This window comes from Panthera tigris, chromosome A2 (genome assembly GCF_018350195.1).
Source record: "Panthera tigris isolate Pti1 chromosome A2, P.tigris_Pti1_mat1.1, whole genome shotgun sequence".
Lineage (NCBI taxonomy): Eukaryota > Metazoa > Chordata > Mammalia > Carnivora > Felidae > Panthera > Panthera tigris.
Genome location: NC_056661.1, coordinates 164,994,069 through 165,015,203, shown reverse-complemented (window position 1 = coordinate 165,015,203; position 21,135 = coordinate 164,994,069). Strand labels below are relative to the sequence as shown.

General features: G+C 53.7%; 1 protein-coding gene and 1 long non-coding RNA gene across 6 annotated transcripts in view; one reads left to right on the top strand and one right to left on the bottom strand.

Moving 5' to 3' along the window:
- CNPY1 (canopy FGF signaling regulator 1) overlaps nucleotides 1-11,726 on the top strand; it is a 93,935-nt gene extending 82,209 nt beyond the window's left edge. For 3 of the 5 annotated variants that reach the window (XM_042976220.1, XM_042976226.1, XM_042976233.1), the window contains exons 5-7: nucleotides 1,964-2,167; nucleotides 3,916-4,012; nucleotides 5,040-5,215. In XM_042976220.1, the coding sequence (XP_042832154.1) occupies nucleotides 1,964-2,167; nucleotides 3,916-4,012; nucleotides 5,040-5,125 (387 nt within the window). In that variant the 3' untranslated portion in view covers nucleotides 5,126-5,215. Of the gene's footprint in view, nucleotides 1-1,963; nucleotides 2,168-3,915; nucleotides 4,013-5,039; nucleotides 5,216-7,682 lie in introns of those variants that run through there. The other 2 variants (XM_042976243.1, XM_042976238.1) reach the window with 2 other exon arrangements.
- Nucleotides 2,117-20,785, bottom strand: LOC122235870. The gene is made up of 5 exons (XR_006213964.1): nucleotides 20,738-20,785; nucleotides 18,188-18,268; nucleotides 17,801-17,905; nucleotides 11,720-11,860; nucleotides 2,117-2,537 (listed from the first exon to the last, which is right to left on the bottom strand). It is a non-coding gene; the product is annotated as an uncharacterized LOC122235870 (long non-coding RNA).
- Nucleotides 20,786-21,135: the final 350 nt, after the last annotated feature.

Here is a 21,135-nt window from a genome sequence, read left to right as displayed (position 1 = left end):
CATTTTCGAGAGCGTCCCCAGTCAGCGGAAAGTACTGGGATCCGTCAAGGCGGCGCTGAGTGTTCCCCCAAAGTCTCCCAGACTCGAACCCCTGCCCTCCGGTGACGACCACCCCCACCCTGTTTACTTTTCCGCCGGGGAAGGTGGGGGCCGGAGGGGACAGAGAGTGCCTTTCCGGGTTTCACTTAGCTTTTTTAAGTGAAAGCGTGTACTCATCACTGTAAAGTGAAAACCTGCTTTGCTAACATCCAGAAAGTACCATGAAGGTATCTCAAACGTATCAGATAAGGAAATACACTTAAACCACACGCGTGGCAGCCAAAAAAAAAAAAAAAAAAAAAAACCACCCCATAATCATGCAGCTAATGATCTGCTTGATTAACTGTAATTAAGAATTTGCCTCTGTGTTTTATAACGTGCAGACCCAATACAGATTTAATCCTCAGCGCCTGTGGTTAATAAAACGGATTTTCAGTTTGTTCCTTAACCCACGCATTGCTGTGCTTTTTGTTTTGTTTTGTTTTTACAACTTACAGGGCTTGATTGGCATACTTAAAAGTGTAAGTAAAATGCAGCTTGTATTTGGAATGCACTTCAAGCCACCACCTTTAGGGTCTTTTCACTGCAGACCCGAAAACAACAACAACAAACCACACTCGTGAGTTTTTAAAAACTGGCTATTTTAGTGAATGGATAACCGTTGTGGTTTAATCCAGTTGAGTAAGCGGTTTCGTTGCAAAAGGGAGCGCCCGGGCCTGGAAAGAATGCGCCTGGAACCGGGTTTTGGGGGAGAGGCGGGGACCCCGTTACCGCGCACACAGCGGGGGCAGCTGGGCGCCCATCGGCGGCGGCGGTTGTCTTCGGCTCTCTTGCTGCCCCGGCTCCCGCAGGCCTGTGTCCCACCGCGCGCACTGCTCGCGGACCCCGGGGGCGGCGGGGACGCCGGCCCGGGGGCGGGAGGCGCGGGGACCCTTTGTGCGCCCGGAGCGCGCGCCTCGCCGCCGCGCGGTCGCCGGCACCGGAAGGGTTCACACTGCGCCTGAAAGGGGACAATGGAGGCCGGCTAGATCAACATCGCCGAAATCGAGTTCATTTGCGATTCAGCCCCTTTCACCACGGTTGTCACGCAAACTTCCTACTTTGATCAGCGGAGGGTGGAGAGGGAGAAAGCCCGCGGAGGCCCGGGCGCGGCGCGTCCGCGGCGCCCTTGGCGGGTCCCCGCCCCCTTCCGGAAGGAGCCGCGGGGACGCGGCATCCTGCACCTTGACCCGTCTAGACGGGCCCCGAGGTTTTGTGTCGGTTACCAGGGGCGAGGGGTGCTCTTTGACCCCCGCGCGGGGCGGAGGTGGTGGCCGGAGTGGGGGGGGGGCGTCCCCTGAATCCTCGCCGCATTCCGGAGGGACAGGGGCGCGCGGAGACGGGCGCCAGCTGTTCCCCGAGCCCGCGCCCGTGGCCGTCCCGCGCGCCCCTGTCCCCCCCTCCCCCACCGGCGCCCGCGGGCGCCACTGTCGGCTCGGCCCGACCCGTCCAGAAGGACGCGGCGCGCTGGCCCGCGGTCTCTGCCTCCCTCCCGGTGCCCCTCTTGTGCTCCCCCTCCGCCCCTCCCCCTCCCCTCCCTCCCTCTCTCCGGCTAGTAAATAATCACAGCCATTTTCTGTCCTCGGTGCCGTATTCTGCGTGTGCAATGACTTTGAAAAAGGACTACCTGTGTAAGTGCACTTTCCAGTTCCAATCTAGGCGTTTTCTTCCCGTCCACTTTCGAACACCCGCCCCTTTCCAAAAGCACAGTGTAAGCGAACTTCTCACGTCCTGTAAGTAACCTAACCGCAAGCACATTGTGCGAGGAAGGTCATGCCTCCCGGCGCGTCTGGGGGTGGCGCGCGGCTCCGGACGCGTCCGGCGCACGATCTGCTAAGACCGCGTGGACGTTAAGGCAGGTCTCCTGCCCCGCTTGTCTCCACAGACCCCCCTCGCCCACTCGGAGGTTTTCCTAACAGACCTGTTGGACCAAGTGTGCGAGCGGATGAACCACTACCAGCTGGAAGAAGATTCCGTGACTCGGGAGAAGAAGTTTAAGAGATTTGCTCCAAGGAAAGGAGACAGAATGTACAAAGAATTTAAAAAATTCCATTTTTATTCTGATGCTTACAGACCTTTGAAACTCGCGGTAAGCTCCCGTTCTTCGCAGGCGAATCCCACGCGCCAGGAACACCATTTGGGGTATTCTTTTTGGCCGTTTGCTTGGGTTGTGGTTGAGTGTCCAGACCTTGAACGTTGAAAGGTTATCTGGCTGCTCTGTGTTCCCCCGGCGGCGTCAGTGTTGACCATGCGTTTGGGAAGTTGCCTTTGAGACACCTCACGGGGCTGTGCAGACGGGCGGTGTTTTGCAGAAAGTGCTGTTGTAGCTCCCAGCGACTTGAAGCCGAGGGTCGCGCCTGCTCTGCCCCCGTGGGGCTCAGAGAGGGGTCTCAGTGGCCCCCCCTTGCCGAGGCAGGTCTCTTCCAGGTTCCCACGGAAGGAATCAGGGCTGGTGGCTCCTAGGTTAAAATCCAAATTAGAATGAATGTCGTTTTCAAATATTTATAGCAAATGATAGAGGAAGAGTGACAAACATCTTTTTTTTTTTTTTCCTTCTCCCCCTTCGGGCTTCACAGAAGACAGAGAATTTCCTTCCCGAGTTAATTCAAGTATTTTAGCACAAACTAAGTTAAACAAAGGCTTAGGTATGATAGTTGGCTTAATGCCAAACTCCCGTCCGGTGTGGTGTTTATTTTAAGTGAATGCTGGCCTCTGGCTTGCTAGAATGTGCCTGGCAAAATAGATTCCAACATATTTCGCTTTACTGAACGCTGTTGAATCAGACCAAGTGATGGGAAAGCCTGTTTAAAAAATGTATTAAGTTCACACACTGGCCGAAATGCCAGGCATGCTGACGCCCCGAAACAGGGGCTTTAGCTGACTTCTGGAGATTTCATTTTAATTAAAAAGTAAAGGCAATAACTCCAAGGTAAAAGTACCCTGGAACAGGAATTGCGATGAGTACGTGTGCTTGTATTTCACAGGTTTTAAATAAACACGTTATGGTGGAATTTACATATTTGTAAATGCCATTGAAAATTTTTAAAGTCTTGCTGAATGAACTTGGACTGTGCTTTGCCAAGTCTCGAGCGAATGCCCTCCTGTAGCTTCACGGTTCCAGGAGCTGTAACCCTGTGGGTCTTTAGCACAGACGCGTCCTTCAGTTAGAATTTAAGATTTTTTTAATGCCCCGGGCGCCTTTGGGCTCCCTCTTCTCTGAAAAGTGAGATTTGGGGCTAGAAGCAAAGTGAAATTATCAACGGAGCGCTAGATGGTTTGAAAAGAAACTTGGCCAAGTCACTGCCAAGCATGTTACCCACAGTGAAACCGACGAGGTTTGTTTTGATTGCTGAGAAAGCTTAATTGTTTTCACACTTCAGACTCTGTTTTAAAACCACAAAATGGATTGTTATGTTAAATCTGAGGGAAACTGGTTTAAGCGTCTCCAGGAGCCGGGTTCTTTGAAGGAGTCTGGAAAACCCAAACAAAACCAGAAAGCTAAGACTCCCCAGCTCTACCTAGGAGACCCCTTTCTTCCTTTTCTTCGCATTCCAATGTAACGAAGAGGCACAGATACAAAGAACCGCTTTCCTCCTCACCCTCGTCTTTCAACACGACTAATCGGTTAGTTAAGTCCCAGGAAAATGACGCAATTAACGTTTGGGGACGAGGCTCCATCCGAGGCAGTGAGGTCCCGAAAGCAAAGGGGCTGATGAAAACGGGCCACGGCGGTAACACGGTTTTCTGTTTTTAGCTAATAAAATGTTGGTGCGTCCTTCTCACAAGAGCCCCATGCGCGCGGATCTAGCCACATATGTTGTTCTTACGTTTCCGCAGTGCGAAGCTATTATAGAGGAGCATGAAGACGAGATATTCTCACTTATCGCCCAGGAGGCACACGACCTCGCTGACAAGCTGTGCAGTGAGAAAGCAGGTACTGTGTCTGATGTAACATGTGTCTTCCGCTCGCCCACCCCCCTCACCCGGCGCGGCAGCATCTTTTTTTCAAACCGCCCTCGCTGCCTCCCCGCCACCACCACCACCACCACCACCACCACCACCACCACCGGCTCCGCACTGAGTCAGAAAGACCCCATGTGAGAGAAGACAAATAAACAAAACCACGGGGCTAGGTGGCTCTTGCGTGGGCGCTGGCTTTCTTCTGCGTTTGCAAGGAAGTCTCAAGATGGTAAAGGGGACACAGGCCCATCAGAACCGGCGGGGTCCAAAGCACTTTCTCTTTCCAGTTTGCAGACTCGGAGAGGTTGGGTTCTCTCTCCCTCCTGGACCAGGAAGGAGAATCTCTTTATGACTCGCCTGGAACCTAAACTGATAGCAGGCGGGATCTTTATTTAGTACGAGATTTTAAAAGCTTTTTTTGTTTGCCGATTTGCGAGGGGTGCTGGGTATTTTTTTTTTTTTTCAAGTTTCTTTCCCGGGATATCTTAAAAAAAATTTTTTGTTTCTAATAAAGCCTAACGTACCTTCCTCCACAGTATCAAATTTAGCGCCCCAGTCCTTGAAATAAGAGTTACTGCCCATCTGTGGAGAAATGTTTTCTGTCATCAAAAGTTATTAAATGAGAAAGTGAGAAAGCCACATCAACAGGAAGAAGTTTTCTTCCTCTGAGTAGATAATGGGGTTGTTTTCTTTTTAAAATCCAGTTTGAAAAAAAAAAATAATAAAGATGATCCAGTTTGGTTGGGGTTTGAAGAGTACCGTAGAAGGAGACACTCGGGACTGCTCAGGGCCCGGAGAGCCGTCTCACTGAGCTCAGACACGAAAGGTTGCTTTTGTGAGCCTCCCATCAGTAAGTGCGTAGCCACGATTTTCCAAAGAAAGTAGTTTCGATGTTTTCGAAGTTTTGCGAACGATTCAGAGATGGGCACGTGCTTGAAGATACGAGCAAAAATGGGATGCGTGCTATTGGAAATACCTGTTTTCCTATTTTTCTGTCACAGAGGGTGTGGACTTGTCACAATCACCTATGGCGAGGGCCAGTAGTTTGCTCTCTAAACACCTGTTTGGACCTCACAGAAGGGCCTGAGAAAGTTTCACCAACTCTTCCTGGCAGCGGTGGCCCCAAATAATGACAAGATTCTGGGGAGAGACCCTCTTCCTCAATGCAGCAGTTTGACTTAATTTTAATAATAGTGACTGCCTTTTCATTGCTTCTGCATACTGGTCCCTGGAACTGAGAATTAATGTTAGCCCCGAGAAAGCGTGAGTGTAAGGCAAAACCCTAAGATTTACGCAGGAAAGAAAACCTTAGCTTACGGAGTCTTAATAGCATTTGGTTGTTTAGAAACTGGTGAAGTATTTCCACTGTAAAGCGCCAGCCCCTCCGAGCTGCTGAGAGTACAAGGTGGGCCACCGCCTCGTGGCCGCAAGGTAGCGAGCCTTTTCAGGGTCGTGTTTCCCCGTGAAGCATCCTCATGGCTGTTGTAAACCATCCGTAAATTAAAAAGTGAGAACACGGTCACCTTACAAAGAGGCTAGACTCCCTCCCAGCCCAAAGTCCCCGCCGTCGAAGTAAGTTAGCGCCAAGTAACGAGGTCGCCTTTTTCACACTTAAAAATTATCGCCAGAAAACCGAAAGCCACGCGTCAGTGAGGACATTCGCCCTCGGTGACCACGGCGACAAAGAAGCATGTGTTTTCACAGGTTGGGAGGTTTTCGGATTCCCGTGGAAAAGGTGACACTCTCATGTTGTAGAAATACTCCCGCACTGTTGTCCAAAACTTTGCTACGATTGAGCTCTGTGATTTAAAATGTTTTAAAGACAGGGCCGTGTGTGTGTGTGTGTGTGTGTGTGTGTGTGTGTGTGTCTTGTGTGCTGGAGGCCGCGAGGCCGCATTCACCGGTGACCGTCCCCCAAGGCAGAGCGTGCTGTGTCCAAGGCGCTGCACTGACGGCTGCTGGAGTGTGTACGTTCTGCTTTTAGGGAGATCGGTTTTTTTTAAATAGGTGGTTCTAGAACTAGATGTTTAATTGGAAGGACGGCCCCTTTTTACACTTTGTATACACTTCACCTATACGTGCGTGTGCCTGCGTGCACACGTGTGTGTCATATGTGTATATATATGAATTTTGCTTTTCTCTCTCTTGAGGGTAGATCGTTTCACCTTCTTCTTGGTAATTACGTAGGAGCACAAGAAAGCACGTTCATGGATTTTAAAGCCTCAGCTTTATTGGGCTTTGATGGACGTATAAAACTGTAAGGCGTTTCACATGTGCACCGTGGCGATCTGATACGTGTGTACGTTGTGAAACCTTCTTCCCATCAAGTTCATTGACGCTGGACCCTAACAGGACTGTCCAGTTTACTCCCCGTGCGCAGACCAGTACGTGGGGGACCATGGAGAAAACGCATGTTACATTCGTGATGACCGTTTGGATTTAAAAAGGCCCCGTCAGTGAGGTTTTCGTGAACGTGTGCACCCTGCCTTGAACGAATAAAGAAAACCTCGGTGAAAGACGACGGCATCGCAGACGGGTCTGTGGATGCCTCTTCACCGCTCTGCGCCGCATAAAAGGAAAGGCGTCAAATACATCCTGCTCTTGGGGTGTGAGACGGAGTAATGGGACTACCTGATAGACAATCTGTCGTCGTCGTCGTTTTTCCCCAGGCAAAAAAAGAGGAGTGAGTGTATTCGATCTTCCTGGTGGAATATTTTGTGGCACTTACCCCGGCCACATCGTCAGTTTAACGTCTCGAAGTCCAAATGATGCTTTAAAATCGGAATAAGATAGAAGGTCATGATTGAAAGGGCAGCTGTGTCCCACGGATGGTGGAGGGTGTACCACTCTGGGTTGGGAATGGGTGGATCCTCTTAGTTTTGTGGAGGCGTTCATTAGCTGGAGCGTGAGGGCCTACATGTGAATACACGAATATATTCTGGGTACGTGTCACTTCCGCTCCGCTCCTAAATCTTAACCCTGAAAACGTGAGACTGAGGAATCTGACGCGTGATCCTTGTGAATGCGACCTATGGAGTAAAGGACCAGGTACCTTGAGATGTGCGGCTTCCGTCTAAAGAAAAAGCGTTTTTACCTCTTCGTGCAGACTGCCCTACGCGAACGGGGGTGTTGAATTATATTACACAAAATAATTACTTTCAAAACCTCGTCTTTTTCCGGTTTTTGATAAATTATGGAGTAAAAAGAATCGTAGCCTTTCTGGAGAGGGCAGACGTTAATTGCTTCCAGTTGGCAAAGTGGAGCGTCTCAGAGCCCCCTCCTTGCCTCTCTGCTCCGTGGGTTAAATGCCAAGCGTGCTGCGCCTCTATTTAAGGCATTTCTTAAACACCCCCAAGGCCATGGGCAAAGTGACACGCTCCCTGGGCTTTGGTTTTAAAATACTCCGGGAAAAAATGCTGGAGGACGGCAGCAAAGATAACAGAGCCTTGGCAGGTGTGGAGGCCACGTTTGGGGTACCGGGGAGGAGGTGTGTGTGTTTGAAAATTTCCATGATAAAAAAGTTTTTAAAACGTGCTTCCCTCAAAACTGTGTTTCTTGCAGAAAGTCCGTGACTCACGCGCTGGTGTGAGATGGGTTAGTGATGCTATGTGACTTTTCTTGGCTTGTTTGTTTTTTTCTTCCAGATCTCTGTGGAACCTCTGCTAACCTCGCAGAGCTCCTGGATGGCACCTCTACCGGTTACTGAGGAGGAAAGTCACAGCCCACAGGTCAACGTCCGTGTTCCTATCTTCACGTTTCCTCACGAAAACAAAGTTCACGTGTCTCGTTTATACGGTGTTGTCGCACGTGTGACATTGTGTTGAAAATCTGTTGTTTGGTGTCGCGACAGACCCGATTCTTTGGATAGGGGAAGTTGAGGACTGCATAAAACAAATTACCCTTGTGGATTCGGATACAGACAGGGTCAGGAGTGAAGCGTTTAAGTGCCCAGGAAGAAAAAACGGAAGGCATTTCATAAATGAAATAAGGATTTGATAACATACACAATATCTTATGCACGTCTACAAGTATAATGTTCTAGTTGATGAGAAAGAGCATGATTTGAGTTCTTAAATGCTTGATTGGTCATGAAGGTAAGAAAGTATATTGCCACAAATTCCAGATTATGTCTTCTGGGTTCTATACGGTGATCGATTAAAGACACAAACTTTCTTTCCATCAGGAAGGAGATACAAACAAAGTTCCAGAAACCTTCAGTTTAAAAACGTATTAATCTCTAAAATGTAACGGAATGTGTGAAAAAATAATGAACGCTTTTCTCGCAAGCAATATGGTGGCCTTTCTTCCGCATACCTTGTTAATCCAGATGAGTCAGAAAGTCACTGTACTGTTATCTTGTGTGTTCCTCAAAGATGGCACCAGTGACCGTGTTTTGTTTTGCCGCAAACTCTGTTGTGCGTGTGCGTCTCTGAAAAGACTTTCAGCTAACGCTTAGTGTGTGTATTTTACCACTAACTAATCTATTGTCCTCCCATTTGGGTGTGTTTGTAGGTGTGGAGACAGAGGGGAGGTGGGACCGGATGAAAAATTACTTTTGACCCCACTGAATACCAGAACGTAGTCGTCCTAGTGCTAGGCTTGGATATTTCATTGTCTTCGCTAAACCTACAGTCAGTGACATCTGACTGTAATCGTTGCCGATCCCGGGGCATATGCTGTACCTTATTCTGAAGAAGAGATGCTCATTGTTGGTGGTGAGAATTTACTAGGCAGGGTGACAGAAAGTCTGCCCCCAGAGAGCAAAAACCGTCCGCCGTGTGTTACGTCATTGCCTGGAAATCACGCTGTTTAAACCGCTCAGCTGATGCTTTGGGAAGAGACAATTCTGGAACTTAGGAAAATTTACCAAAATTAAGGAGAAGCGGTTTCCACTTTTTTCCTTCTTCCTCCCCACTTCTTGTCATAAGTTCACACCACTTATTTACTGGGGGAAGCGGAAAGGCACGTGGTGTTTGGACGTGTCGGCAGCTGGCTGCGAGTCTAGACCCTGCCCAGTGTAGCCCAGCGAGCCTGCACCACAGCTGACACAACACGGAAAGAGGATTTCAGAATAAGTAGCACCGTATTGCAGTCAGGTAGCGAAAGTGTTGTTTAAAGTGCAGCCCGTACATCCGTGTGTAAGCCTACCTATTTAAGATCCGTTCAGCATCTCACATAGTCATAAACGTTTCCCTAACGTGGGCCTTGTTGGTAAGTGTACTGCCCGGGGACTCGATTCCTTGCTGAGCACATGGCAGAGGCCCTGGCAGGAAGTGCCCAGTGACACGGGAACTCTGTGATCGTGTGGCATTGTCTCCACCTCCCTGGCGGTCGCTACAAATTCTCAGAGACAGACGCGGCCAGTGCTGATATGGTGCCGCTCAGGAGAATTGGGGCTCCCGTTTCCAACCCGCACGAACACAAGAGGTGTGCCTTCTGTCCCCGATGGGTGTCCCTTGTGGGTGTGGATGCTTTTGCTTTGGCGCGAACCACCCATCTTGCCTCTGATGGCGCACATCTAAGGTTCCGCCGAATACGGCTTTTCAGTTTTTTTCTTATTTCCCGGTAAAAAATAGGCTCGTCTCTTACAAGACTTTTGATGCCCCACGACTTCTATGTACTTTTTCCTTCCAGAAAGTTTTTTTTCCGGATCCAACTTGCTAAACCCGTGTAAATATTTTGGCTTTGCGAAGTTACCGATTAAACGTCCGCTTGAGGGGTAGACGCGAACCCCCTGCATCTTTGGGCTGGGGATATTCTGGGGTTCCCTGTGGGGCACGGTCAAGTTGTGCTGCGTTTGCTAATGAGCAATAATGAGACAGAGCAGTGGGTTGCTTTAGCGACCCTCTGAACCACACTCCTGCCTTTTTAATGACGTTGATTGACCAAAACCAAAGACAGCAAAAAGCCTGGGGGGAAAAGAAAGAGTCAGCACCCAGAGCGTGGCACAAAAGTTTCTTAGAGTCCGTGAAAAGCAACCTAATTCTAGGTCAGGGAAATTCCTGGAGGGGAAAAAAAGGTGGGGGGTGGGGCGTGTGATGCTTATGAAAATACTGCGGAGAGTAGACGTGTTGGAGGCAGGGGTTTCGAGTTGTGTTTTTGTGAGACCGGCTCTTTGGGTCTCTGCAGAAGATCCTGCGCACCTGTTCTCCTGGAGAGGAACCAGGCTGGCCAAGATGAGCGGTTTATATTCTGTTATGTGGATTACCATTTGCTAAGAAGAAGCCCGGGCCACTGAATCCATTTCACTGAGGACTGAAAAGTGGAATTGAGCCAGAGTCCCAAATGGGAGGGATCAATACTTTATTTACTAAGACAAGCCCTAAAAAATAGAGTCAGTAGCTGTTTATATTTGTTATTTCTTCTACCTGTTTCTCTGCTCAGGTTGATATTTATCCACGTAGGTGGTAGCTTTAGCTACATGGAAAAGTTGAACCTTTCAACCTTAAAATTCAGGTTACAATGGCATATGGGAAAAAGCCATTCTTTGATGTGATTTTGTGGCCTGTGTTAAAATCTGATACAAAACTATGAGCTCATCTCAAACCTGGAAACCCACTCAATGGCGTTTTGCGCCGTTCTATCCCACAATGCACTGGTAGCAAATTGTCACGATACCTGTTACATACGAGTGTGTGTTTTGTTATGATTTTCTGCCCAGGTCTTAATGCCCCCTGCTACATTCCTTACAGTCTGCGGAGTCACTGTTCCAGGGCAAGGAACTACACAGACAAAAGATCGAACGAGGTACGTAACATTGAAATATGGAATCATAGACCTACATCGCCCATAAGTCACCTCAGAAGAGGTGCAACGGACAGATGATGATGTCGTCTCCGGACTTGTCCTTCCCGCCCCTTGGCCCCCGAACGTGGGTTTGCTGAGGAGGAGTGACCCACTCGTTCTGTCCGTTCTCAGGATCTGCCCTTCTCCACAGAGATGGTGCTTACAGTGACCGTAATAGCAACGCATCTGTCTGTAGGGACGTCACCTGAAAATCCGGCTTGGCTTCCTGGGGACAGTTTGTAGACGAGTCTGTGGCATCAGCCACAGGTGCGTGCCCTTCTGGGTTCTCTGAGGGTTCAGAGCGGAAACTTAGGTGCAGGCATACCGTCCCACGCACAAAGGTGGGCCTGTCGTCTGGGCAGGGGGAAGTCAGCTGACAAAAATATCCTGTCTCACGACAGCGAGATATTTACAAAACACATGCCATCTGTTAAGAAGCTTGGGAAACAAGCTATGAGGTTACACCGGAAATATGTCGGAACTGCAATATGGCTCATTAGTACGGAACACGGATTTTATTGGACCACCCGTGGGCCAACATCGTATCCCCCAAAACGTAACGGCACAGAGTGGAGGCCGGGACAGCGAGGCTAGCGATTAAATAGGAGAGAGAGCGCCGCGTGCCCCCAAACCACAGTGGAAGCTGCACCGCGCACTTGGCTGAGCTAAGATACCACTCGAGGCGCACACGCCTTCCTCGGAGCGGACAGAGAGGAGCTGCCTCCTCCTCCGGGAGCATAAACGAACCAATATCTAAGGAATGCAAGTTCCATAATGGGACACCGGATGCCCAATGTCGGCTAATTAAGCCTGGCTCCGACTCGGAAAGATCCCGTAAGTGAGAAGTTAAAATATTAATCCCGATTTCGAACTGCACGACGAGCGAGGCTGGTACCTGAAGGGAGAGAATGTACTCCTGACATTTTAGATTAAGGGTTCGCCTCAAAGCCGCTTTCCGAACAAGTGGGACTTTCTCTACAGCGTATTCTCTGATACCGGCCGAGAAAGGGCGATGACAATCCTTGAAGTGACACCACTGTCAACAGAGGGAGAGAAGATTTCAGTCAGGTGGTTTTCATTGTCTGTTCTAAAGATAGAAACGATCTTTATGGCTTTGTTGTTCTTCATCAAAGCGCACTGATTAAGCACCTTCATGCCCTGTGGTTTGTAGAAGAAAGCACAGAACCAAAAAATAGACTATTCGGTCCCCATTAAAAATGGACCCTATTTAAAGCAACATGGTATTAAAACAGAGTGAGGTCTAATACAAATGCAGGTTCAATAAGTGTTATTAAATTATTAGACCTTAAGGTGAAAATATGCCCTTGAACTGCCCTTATATGCAATCAGAGCTGTGATTAAATATTAATGCCCTAAGATTAAAGGGTCACTTGAGTGGATTTTTTTTTTTAGCAATACCCCAAATGGTGGGAATTAGCTACATTTTGCATACTTTGTGGACACCGAAACCTGGACAACTTCCAGACTGCAAAGCGCCAGGCTGGGGGCTCTGCTCTCGCCTGGCTGAGCCCCCGCCCCTGCGCGGTCTACAGTCGTGTTGAGATTCTTTGTCACGGCGCTGCAGGGAGCTCCGTGGCCCTGTGTCCGTGGACCAGGGCTGTCGCGGGTCCCTTCTGCAGGAAGATGGAGTCCGTTTGGAGCAGCGCTGGTCAGGGCTGACTGTCCACCTGTTGGGTGTGGTGCTTTGAATACCACAGAAGGAAAGGAATACGTTCATACATATATATATATATATATATATATATATATAAAGAAATGCTTTTCCTTCTACTCGATGACTGAGTGTCTAAGTCTAGCAAAGCCTTTGTTCTTCTAGTTTGTACGGCCCATCACCAAACAGGGAAGTGTTCTCTCACTCATGGACCCAGTGTTAAGTAACCACACGGTGACCCGATGACTCAGGGCCAGAGCCCCCCCCAGCCCCTGGGGGTGCAGCTGTGTGACCCACACCAGCGGCTCTGGCTGCCCCGGGCTGAGCCCCTCGGGGCAGGTGCGGGACGCCAGCCCAGGTGGGGAGCCCTTTGTCCAGGGCCGTCCTGCGGCCTTGCTCTGACAGCCAGTGCCCTTGAGCCCGGCCGCCCCCGTCCTGGATCCCAGAGGCCCAAACACCACGGTCAGCCCGTCAGGCTCAGACAAAGCACTGGCCGCCTCCCGTTTGTGGTCTCGCTGAGGGGAACCCGGGCAGCACCGGCCCAGCGCACGGCTCCTCCCTCAGGGGGCCCCCGAGTCCGGCCACGTGTCGTAGCTCAGAGCCAGCCATGGGCCCAAACCGGAGAAACTTCTCAGCCAGAGCCCCTTCCTGGCAGGCCCCCCGGGAAAGCGCTGGACGACGTCACGCAGCTTCGGCACTGCCCGCGTGGGGCCGAGGGTGCCCCCGAAAGCCCGCGCCCCCACAGTAACTGTCCCCCCTTGACGACTACTCTTGCTGGCCCACGTTTCAGCAGACGCCTGTGCGTTGTAAGGCCCCACGGTGAGAGGCGGAGGGGCGGTGGCCGGGGCCCCCTCTACATTCAATTTGGGACTTTTCCACGGGAAGGGGGGCCGTGGGGAGGCCTCGCCGGAGGCCTCGACGTGAACGCTGGTGCCCTCTGCGTGCTGGACAGGGACCGGGGTCCTCGTCTTCGTCTCAAAAGGGCCACCTCCTCCGGGGGCCACCACTGCTTTCCAGGTCAGTGGTGGGACAAGCAGGCCCAGAAGAGACCCCCGCAGGGGCAGGTGGTGGGAAGAAATGCTAACGTGGACGCTGTGGAGGAGAGGACAGGGACCGGGGGATGTGTTCCCTGCTGGGGGGAGGAAGGAGTCAGCGGGGAGAGGAGTTCAGAGGCTCCCAGGGTCTCCTGCGCTGAAAGGGGAGAGGCACAGAGACCGTGGGGGTCAGAGCGGCTGGGTGGTCCCTCGGTGCCCCTAGAGGGCACCTCGGTGGGGTAGGGGGGTGTCTCCCAGGTCGCTGTGATCCCGGCCGAGACAGAGGATGACCGCCCTGGGTCAGCTCGCGGTTCTGCAGGCTCACTGGCAAGAACGATGGGCCATGTGTGCCCCCCACCCCGCCCCCCCGCCTCCACTGTGCTTGGCTGGCCACACCCGGAGCCCCCCTCCTGCAGGACCTGTGTCACCCGGTCACCTGCCAGGGCCGGCTCGGAGCGTGGACGTTACCTGAACTTCAAGCTAAACACAAACTTGTGTTGTAAACGTAGTTCATCTACTTTTGCTAATTTTCAGTAGAGTGGAAAGCATTTAATTTTTATTGGCTCTCACAGTAGGGGGCGGGTGGTCAGGGCGGTGGAGAGCAGAAGGAATCCCTTGGATCTCTCTCGAGTTTTCATTTATTTAAGTGCCTGTGATCGGTTTGCCTGCTGGTCACCTTCCCTCTGAAAGCCTGGTGCAGGGAGTCTCCAAAACGAGGTAGGAATTGAGGGACCCTGCTCGGCCGGGGACCGTTTGTCGAGGTGACCGTGCGACTTCGGTGGGTTTACCCGCCGGCCGCCCCGCTCGGGCTCCAGTCCACTGAGTGGACCTCACTGGTCTTTCTCCCCCATTGTCCTCCGAAGACCCCGTTCCAGGTCGCCAAGTGCCCCGGGCCCTGTTCCTCCTGGAGGCAGGGCAAGTCGGGGGCTCAGGCGCCACACTGGGGGATCCCTTGGCCCTCCAAACACTCAGCAGGTGCCGCTCAGGGCAGAGCAAGCTGGGCCCTGGACGGGCGGGTGGCCAGGGTCCCTTCAGTCTGCGGGACTGCACACGAGGCACCCCAGTCTCTGCAGCTTGGATTCCCTTCTTTAACACCAGACAAAGCAAAATGAAAAACACACACGCAAAAACCCTACATTTTTTTCCTTATGGGTAAGAAGAACTACATGTACTTCTTCAAAAAGAAGAAAATGACAATGTTCTCGGGGCACCTGGGTGGCTCAGGTAGTTGTGCGTCTGACTCTTGATTTTGGTTAAAGTCACAAATCCCAGAGTTATGGGATCGAGCCCCAGGCTCTGCACTGAGTGTGGAGCCTACTTGAGATTCTCTCTCTCTCTCTCTCTCTCTCTCTCTCCCTCCCTCCCTACCTGTCCCTCCACCCTTCCCCCTCCTCCAAAAATTAATTAGGGGCGCCTGGGTGGCTCAGTCGGCTAAGCGTCCGACTGGCTCCGGTCATGATCTCGCGGTCCGTGAGTTCGAGCCCCACGTCGGGCTCTGTGCGGACAGCTCAGAGCCTGGAGCCTGCTTCCGATTCTGTGTCTCCCTCCCTCCCTGCCCCACCCCTGCCTGTGCTCTCTCTCTCAAAAACAAACATTAAAAAAAAAATCAGTTTTTAAAAGTCCTCAAGTCCCATCACCAAGATAACTGTTTGCATCATATATGGGTGTGCACACACGTGTGCGGGGGGGGGGGGGGGGGGGGGGGGAGTTGAGTGCGTCACCTGTGTTCTCTGACCCGGCCTTTCCCCTCAAAGCGCTAGGAGTTTCTTCTCCTGTTGTTCAATGTCCTCCTGCCACGTAAGTTGTCGCGGCTGCAGAACGTCTACTTGTATGTAACGGGCCTCCTACATTAGGACCATTTAGACCATTTTCAGTGTTTGACTAGTGGGAACGAGGCGGAGGTGAATCTCGGTAGCTGGATCTTCGGCGGATTCTCCCTGGCTGCCGCCGGCCTTGGCTGGGTTCCTCGCTGCCGCAGGGAGGTCTCGGGGGCCCGTGGGCCCACGTCCCCAGCGGTGCCATCAGAGTCGAGAACAGCGCCTGCCCTCCCGACTGGGCACCCCCCGTGGGTGAGGGGTCCAAACGGTCCTCTCCTGTTTGGGAAACTCCCCGTCTTCGGTGCAAGGACAGGAGACCCTGGGGCAGCGCGGAGCCCGCCCGGCAGACGTCCCCGGCGTGGTGCCCAAGCCACAGGGTGAGCCCGCCCGGTCGTCGGGGCCCTCGGGAGCCCTCCACGGCTCCGGTAACAGCTGTGCTGGCGACGCACGTGAGCGTGGCTTTAGTCCCTTCCACGGGTACCGTTTCACATCACCCTCCCACCGCCGCACGTGGAAATACAATCTCGTCTCCACCGTGCAGATGAGGAAGCCGGGGTCTGGAGAAACACGGGTGACCAGGTTCAAAGGCCCCGGTGTCCTGACTGCAGCACCGGCCCGCCTCCAGCGGGGGGCCCCCTCCGACACGGTGAAGGAGGCCCCCGAGATGGACTGGTTGGACAGGACAGTCCCCGCGGTCCCGCGGGTGCTGACGTGAGAGCATGACGGCGGGAGGACGGGGCTTCTGGGCTCGGTGCCTCGAGGGCCCCCAGAAGCCCTATGCACGGAGCGTCGGGACGGAAATTTGCTGCACGGGGAACAGGGCCCCAGCGTCCGCCCAGCTGCTGCTCGGACACGCGCTTGTCCACGGTGACATCTCCCCTAGAGATCGGGACGGGGAAATATGTGTCCAGGAGGGGCAGAGCACGTGGCCCCAACATGCGGGGCTGAGCTCGGGGCCGGGGGCATTGACATCCACTTGCGGGGTCACGGAGGCCAGGCTCGGCCAGGTGGTGTGGCCCCAAAACCATCCTGAGGGACTGTCTGCCCTGAATACTAATAATTGAGGTGATGCCCCAAGGTCAGCCTCCTCTCCTTGGAGCTACTTCATTGATTGTTCCCCATGGTAATGACACTGTTCTGCCGGCCCTTTGGTAAACGTTCGTTTCGCCTCAACGTCTCTCTAAAGCAGGGCTTCCTAACCTCTTCGGATGGCATGGAGCCTTCTGGCAGCCTTGGGAAGCCTTTGGCAACGCCCTTCTTAGACGGATACGTGTGTGTGTGCGTGTGTGTATAGATAGATAGATCCATGCACAAAATAAAATGTGCAAGGTGACAAGAAACACAATCGGATTAAAATACTTACAAAATATATTTTAACTGTGATGTGTTTCTGTACTAATGTGTTAGATAAGACGACGTAGTCACAGGTTGAATCAATGATTTTAAAGTAGTGATGGGCGAGGGCGCACGGGTGGCTCAGTCAGCTAAGTGTCTGTCTCTCAAGGGCACCTGGGTGGCTCAGTGGGTTAGGCCTCCAACTCTTGATTTTGGCTCGGGCCATGGGCTCATGGTTTGTGGGTCTGAGCCCCGCATCGGGCTCTGTGCTGATGGCGCGGAGCCTGCTTGGGATTCTGTCTCTCTCTCTCTCTCTCTCTCTCTCTGCCCCTCCCTTGCTCATGCTCTCTCTCTCTCTCTCAAAATAAATAAGCAAACGTTAAAAAAAAATTAAGTAGCGACGGGCCGAAATGATGATCTGCCGTATCTGCGACGACTATAGCGTGATATGAAAATATCTGTGGTTTCGGTTGGCAAAAAGGCAGCTAGAGAGGATATGCTGAGCGAAAGGAGTCGAGAAGGACCAATGCCACAGGATTTCCCTCATATTTGGAATTGAAGGAACAAAGCAAATGAGCAGGGAGACAAAAGAGAGGCAGACAAACCAGGAAACAGACTCTTCACTACAGAGCACACACTGACGGTCACCAGAGGGGAGGTGGGCGGGGGGAGGGGGAGAAAGGCGACTAAGGGACTAAGACTAAGGGACTAAGGATGCACTGGCCAGGAGCACCGGGTGGACACCAAGTGCTGGGTCACTACGTCACACACCTGAGACGAATATAACACCGTGGCCGCTGACGGGAACGAAAGTGAAACCTTTAAAAAGTTGCCAACAGGGGCTCGGGCAGGGTTGACTCCTGCCGCGACATCATTATGTCTGTCTCGTAAGGAAAAGAACGGGGAGGGGGCTGGTAGACACCGACTCGCGACAACAACGAGCACGCATGTTCCCGGCCCAAGTTCACGGAAACCAGAGTAAGAGCTCCTGCCTTAAAGTAAACATGAATGGGTCAACCTGTTCAGAGAAGAGACCGAGGCAGAGAGGCTCGCTGTTTGGTCCAAGGCAGCACAGCAGGTCAGAGCCCCACACGGGACCTTCTGCTGAAGGCACTGACCTTCAGTGCTGGCTCAGACGTCCTCCTCGGGAGTGTTCTAGAGATTTCATCCTGACGAGCTTCCACGAAGATCACTTGACCACATTTGCTATTCACTGAAGAAGACTATGGACAAAATTTTAAGACGTTGAAAAGAGTCTCTCAGGAAAGAGTTACTGATCATCTAAAACCCACACCTGAACCACACACACAGACTTGCTCGGTTCGAGGGGGAATGAGAAGATTCATTTCGCTAGAGAAAAATCTCGAACTTGCAGTTCATGGCCCTCGTTCTGGGGAGCGCTATAAAATTAGTAATAAGACTGCTTGAAGAAATCCTTCAGACCAAGTTCAGATTTAAAAGAAATAAATACCTATATAGATAAGTTAACCGTAAGCTTCACTTACTACGTTTCGGTTGCAATGGAGGACGTGGCCAATGGGTCTTGAGGTCCCGTGTTGCCGAAATTCTGTACAAAATGAAGCGCTCTGGAGGCAAGTAGCCCCCGAAAGTACAGACCAATGTCAGACGTTTCCAGAAATATATGGAAAACAACACCCCAAAGAATGGAACAGTACGTGGTTATTTATTGATTGAGCAAATAGTCTGAGTGAAAAGGTGGGCCCGTGGACTCTTGCCCCATTTCCATAAACCAAAGGTCTGACTCTTCCTAAATCTCTCCCTTCCTCGCGTTTGTTTGTACATCCCGTGGCGGTCAGGATCACCGCGCCACAGGCACAGGGTCGCCGTCCTCTCCCAAAGACGCTCTCAGGCAGCCGCGGGGAGACTTCACCCGGGGCAGCGAGCCCACACTCCCTCTGTGTGGTCCTCACGTTTCCCTGGGGACGGCGTCTCTGCTGTACTGCTTCCCACCTTACGGCCCCCACCCCAAATCAGCCTCCCCTGGCGCCAGCTCCCGCCCTGGGCTCACCCGGGTGCCGTGGGCCAAGATGCTCCTCCGGCAACCCCCCACCCTCCAGCTGCTCCCCCTCCTCCAGCTGCTCCCCCTCCTCCAGCTGCTCTCCCTCCTCCAGCTGCTCCCCCTCCTCCAGCTGCTACTCCTCCTCCTCCAGCTGCTCCTCCTCCTCCTCCAGATGCTCCCCCTCCTCCCCCAGCTGCTCCCCCTCCTCCAGCTGCTCCCCCTCCTCCAGCTGCTCTCCCTCCTCCAGCTGCTCCTCCACCTCCTCCAGCTGCTCCCCCTCCTCCAGCTGCTCTCCCTCCTCCAGCTGCTCCTCCTCCTCCAGCTGCTCTCCCTCCTCCAGCTGCTCCTCCTCCTCCTCCAGCTGCTCCTCCTCCTCCTCCAGATGCTCCCCCTCCTCCCCCAGCTGCTCCCCCTCCTCCAGCTGCTCCCCCTCCTCCAGCTCCTCCACCTCCTCCAGATGCTCCCCCTCCTCCTCCAGATGCTCCCCCTCCTCCAGCTGCTCCTCCTCCTCCTCCAGATGCTCCCCCTCCTCCCCCAGCTGCTCCCCCTCCTCCAGCTGCTCCCCCTCCTCCAGCTCCTCCACCTCCTCCAGCTGCTCCCCCTCCTCCTCCAGATGCTCCCCCTCCTCCTCCAGCTGCTCCTCCTCCTCCTCCAGCTGCTCCCCCTCCTCCAGATGCTACTCCCCCTCCTCCAGATGCTCCTCCTCCTCCTCCAGATGCTCCTCCTCCTCCTCCAGCTGCTCCTCCTCCTCCTCCAGCTGCTCCCCCTCCTCCAGATGCTACTCCTCCTCCTCCAGATGCTCCCCCTCCTCCTCCAGCTGCTCCTCCTCCTCCTCCAGCTGCTCCCCCTCCTCCAGATGCTACTCCCCCTCCTCCAGATGCTACTCCCCCTCCTCCAGATGCTACTCCCCCTCCTCCAGATGCTACTCCCCTCCTCCAGCTGCTCCCCCTCCTCCTCCAGATGCTCCCCCTCCTCCTCCAGCTGCTCCTCCTCCTCCTCCAGCTGCTCCCCCTCCTCCAGCTGCTCCCCCTCCTCCAGATGCTCCTCCTCCTCCTCCAGATGCTCCTCCTCCTCCTCCAGCTGCTCCCCCTCCTCCTCCAGCTGCTCCCCCTCCTCCTCCAGCTGCTCCCCCTCCTCCTCCAGCTGCTCCCCCTCCTCCTCCAGCTGCTCCCCCTCCTCCAGATGCTACTCCCCCTCCTCCAGATGCTCCCCCTCCTCCTCCAGATGCTCCCCCTCCTCCTCCAGCTGCTCCTCCTCCTCCTCCAGCTGCTCCCCCTCCTCCAGCTGCTACTCCCCCTCCTCCAGCTGCTCCTCCTCTTCTAGCCATTCCTTTCTCCTCCAGCTGCTCCCCCTCCTCCAGCTGCTCCTCCTCCTCCAGCTGCTCCCCCTCCTCCTCCAGCTGCCCTCCCCAGGTGCTCCCACCCCATGCCTCCTTGTGCTGCCCCGCTCAGTCCTCACAGCCCGAGATCTGCCCTTCCCGCTTCCCGTCTGTTTGCTTCTTCCCGCCCTGGCAACACTGTTCTCGCTCCTTCCAGGCCTCTGCGTCCAGAGCTCAAGTGTGACGGAACGTTTAAGCAGCAGGCTGAATATGTCCCGAAAGCATCACCACAACAAGTGTCGTTACCGGCTGCGTGTGTGTGGTGAGAACTCGTGAGATTCGCTCTCTTAGCAACAGTCCAAACTCGGACTGCGGCGCTGCTAACCGCCGTCACCCTGTCGCACACGAGACCTACAGGTACGGAGTCATCGCGCCGTAGCACCTCAATAAGAGGAACGAGACCGGGGGGGGGGGGGGGGAGTAAACAAACAAGGAAAAGCAGGCTGCGTGGCGCCAGGGAAAGAGCTTGCACCAGAGAGCCCCCTCCCGGACCCCGTGGTGTGACCTTGGGCCACCCCTCACCCTTGGCTTCCAGCTTCTGTCGTCCCCTGGGAAGAAAGGGGCCCCGCTGGGCGGCCGCCAAGCCCCTCCGGCCCCTCCCGGATTGTGCGGCTCCTCAGTGACACGCCGTAGCGACACAGAGCGCCCCACACCTACCCTGCCGTGGCCTTCGGGTCGACTTCCTCAACTGGCCCCTGCACGTGCCCCAGCGCGGCTTCCGCCCCCGCCCCTTCCGGTCCGGTGCACCTGCGCCCGCCCCGCCCCCTCCCGCCCCTCCCCCCGTCGGCCTCATCTTGCGGCCCAGCCGGCTTTGCTGCGGCCTTTGTCGCTTTGTCTTCCCTCCTTTTCCTTTTGTGTCTGTGGGGCTCACTCAACTGTTTGCACACTTTTAGAAAAATTTCCGTCTTCCCCGTGAGCCCATTCTCTCCGCACCGAGGCCCGGCTGGCGTTTCCTGGCGGCCCCCCGGATGCCTGGAGCCACCATGGCAACCGCCGGCCCGCGCCCGGCCTCACCTTCCCCGGGCGGAAAGCGCCAGAAGGGGCGGCCCGGGCCT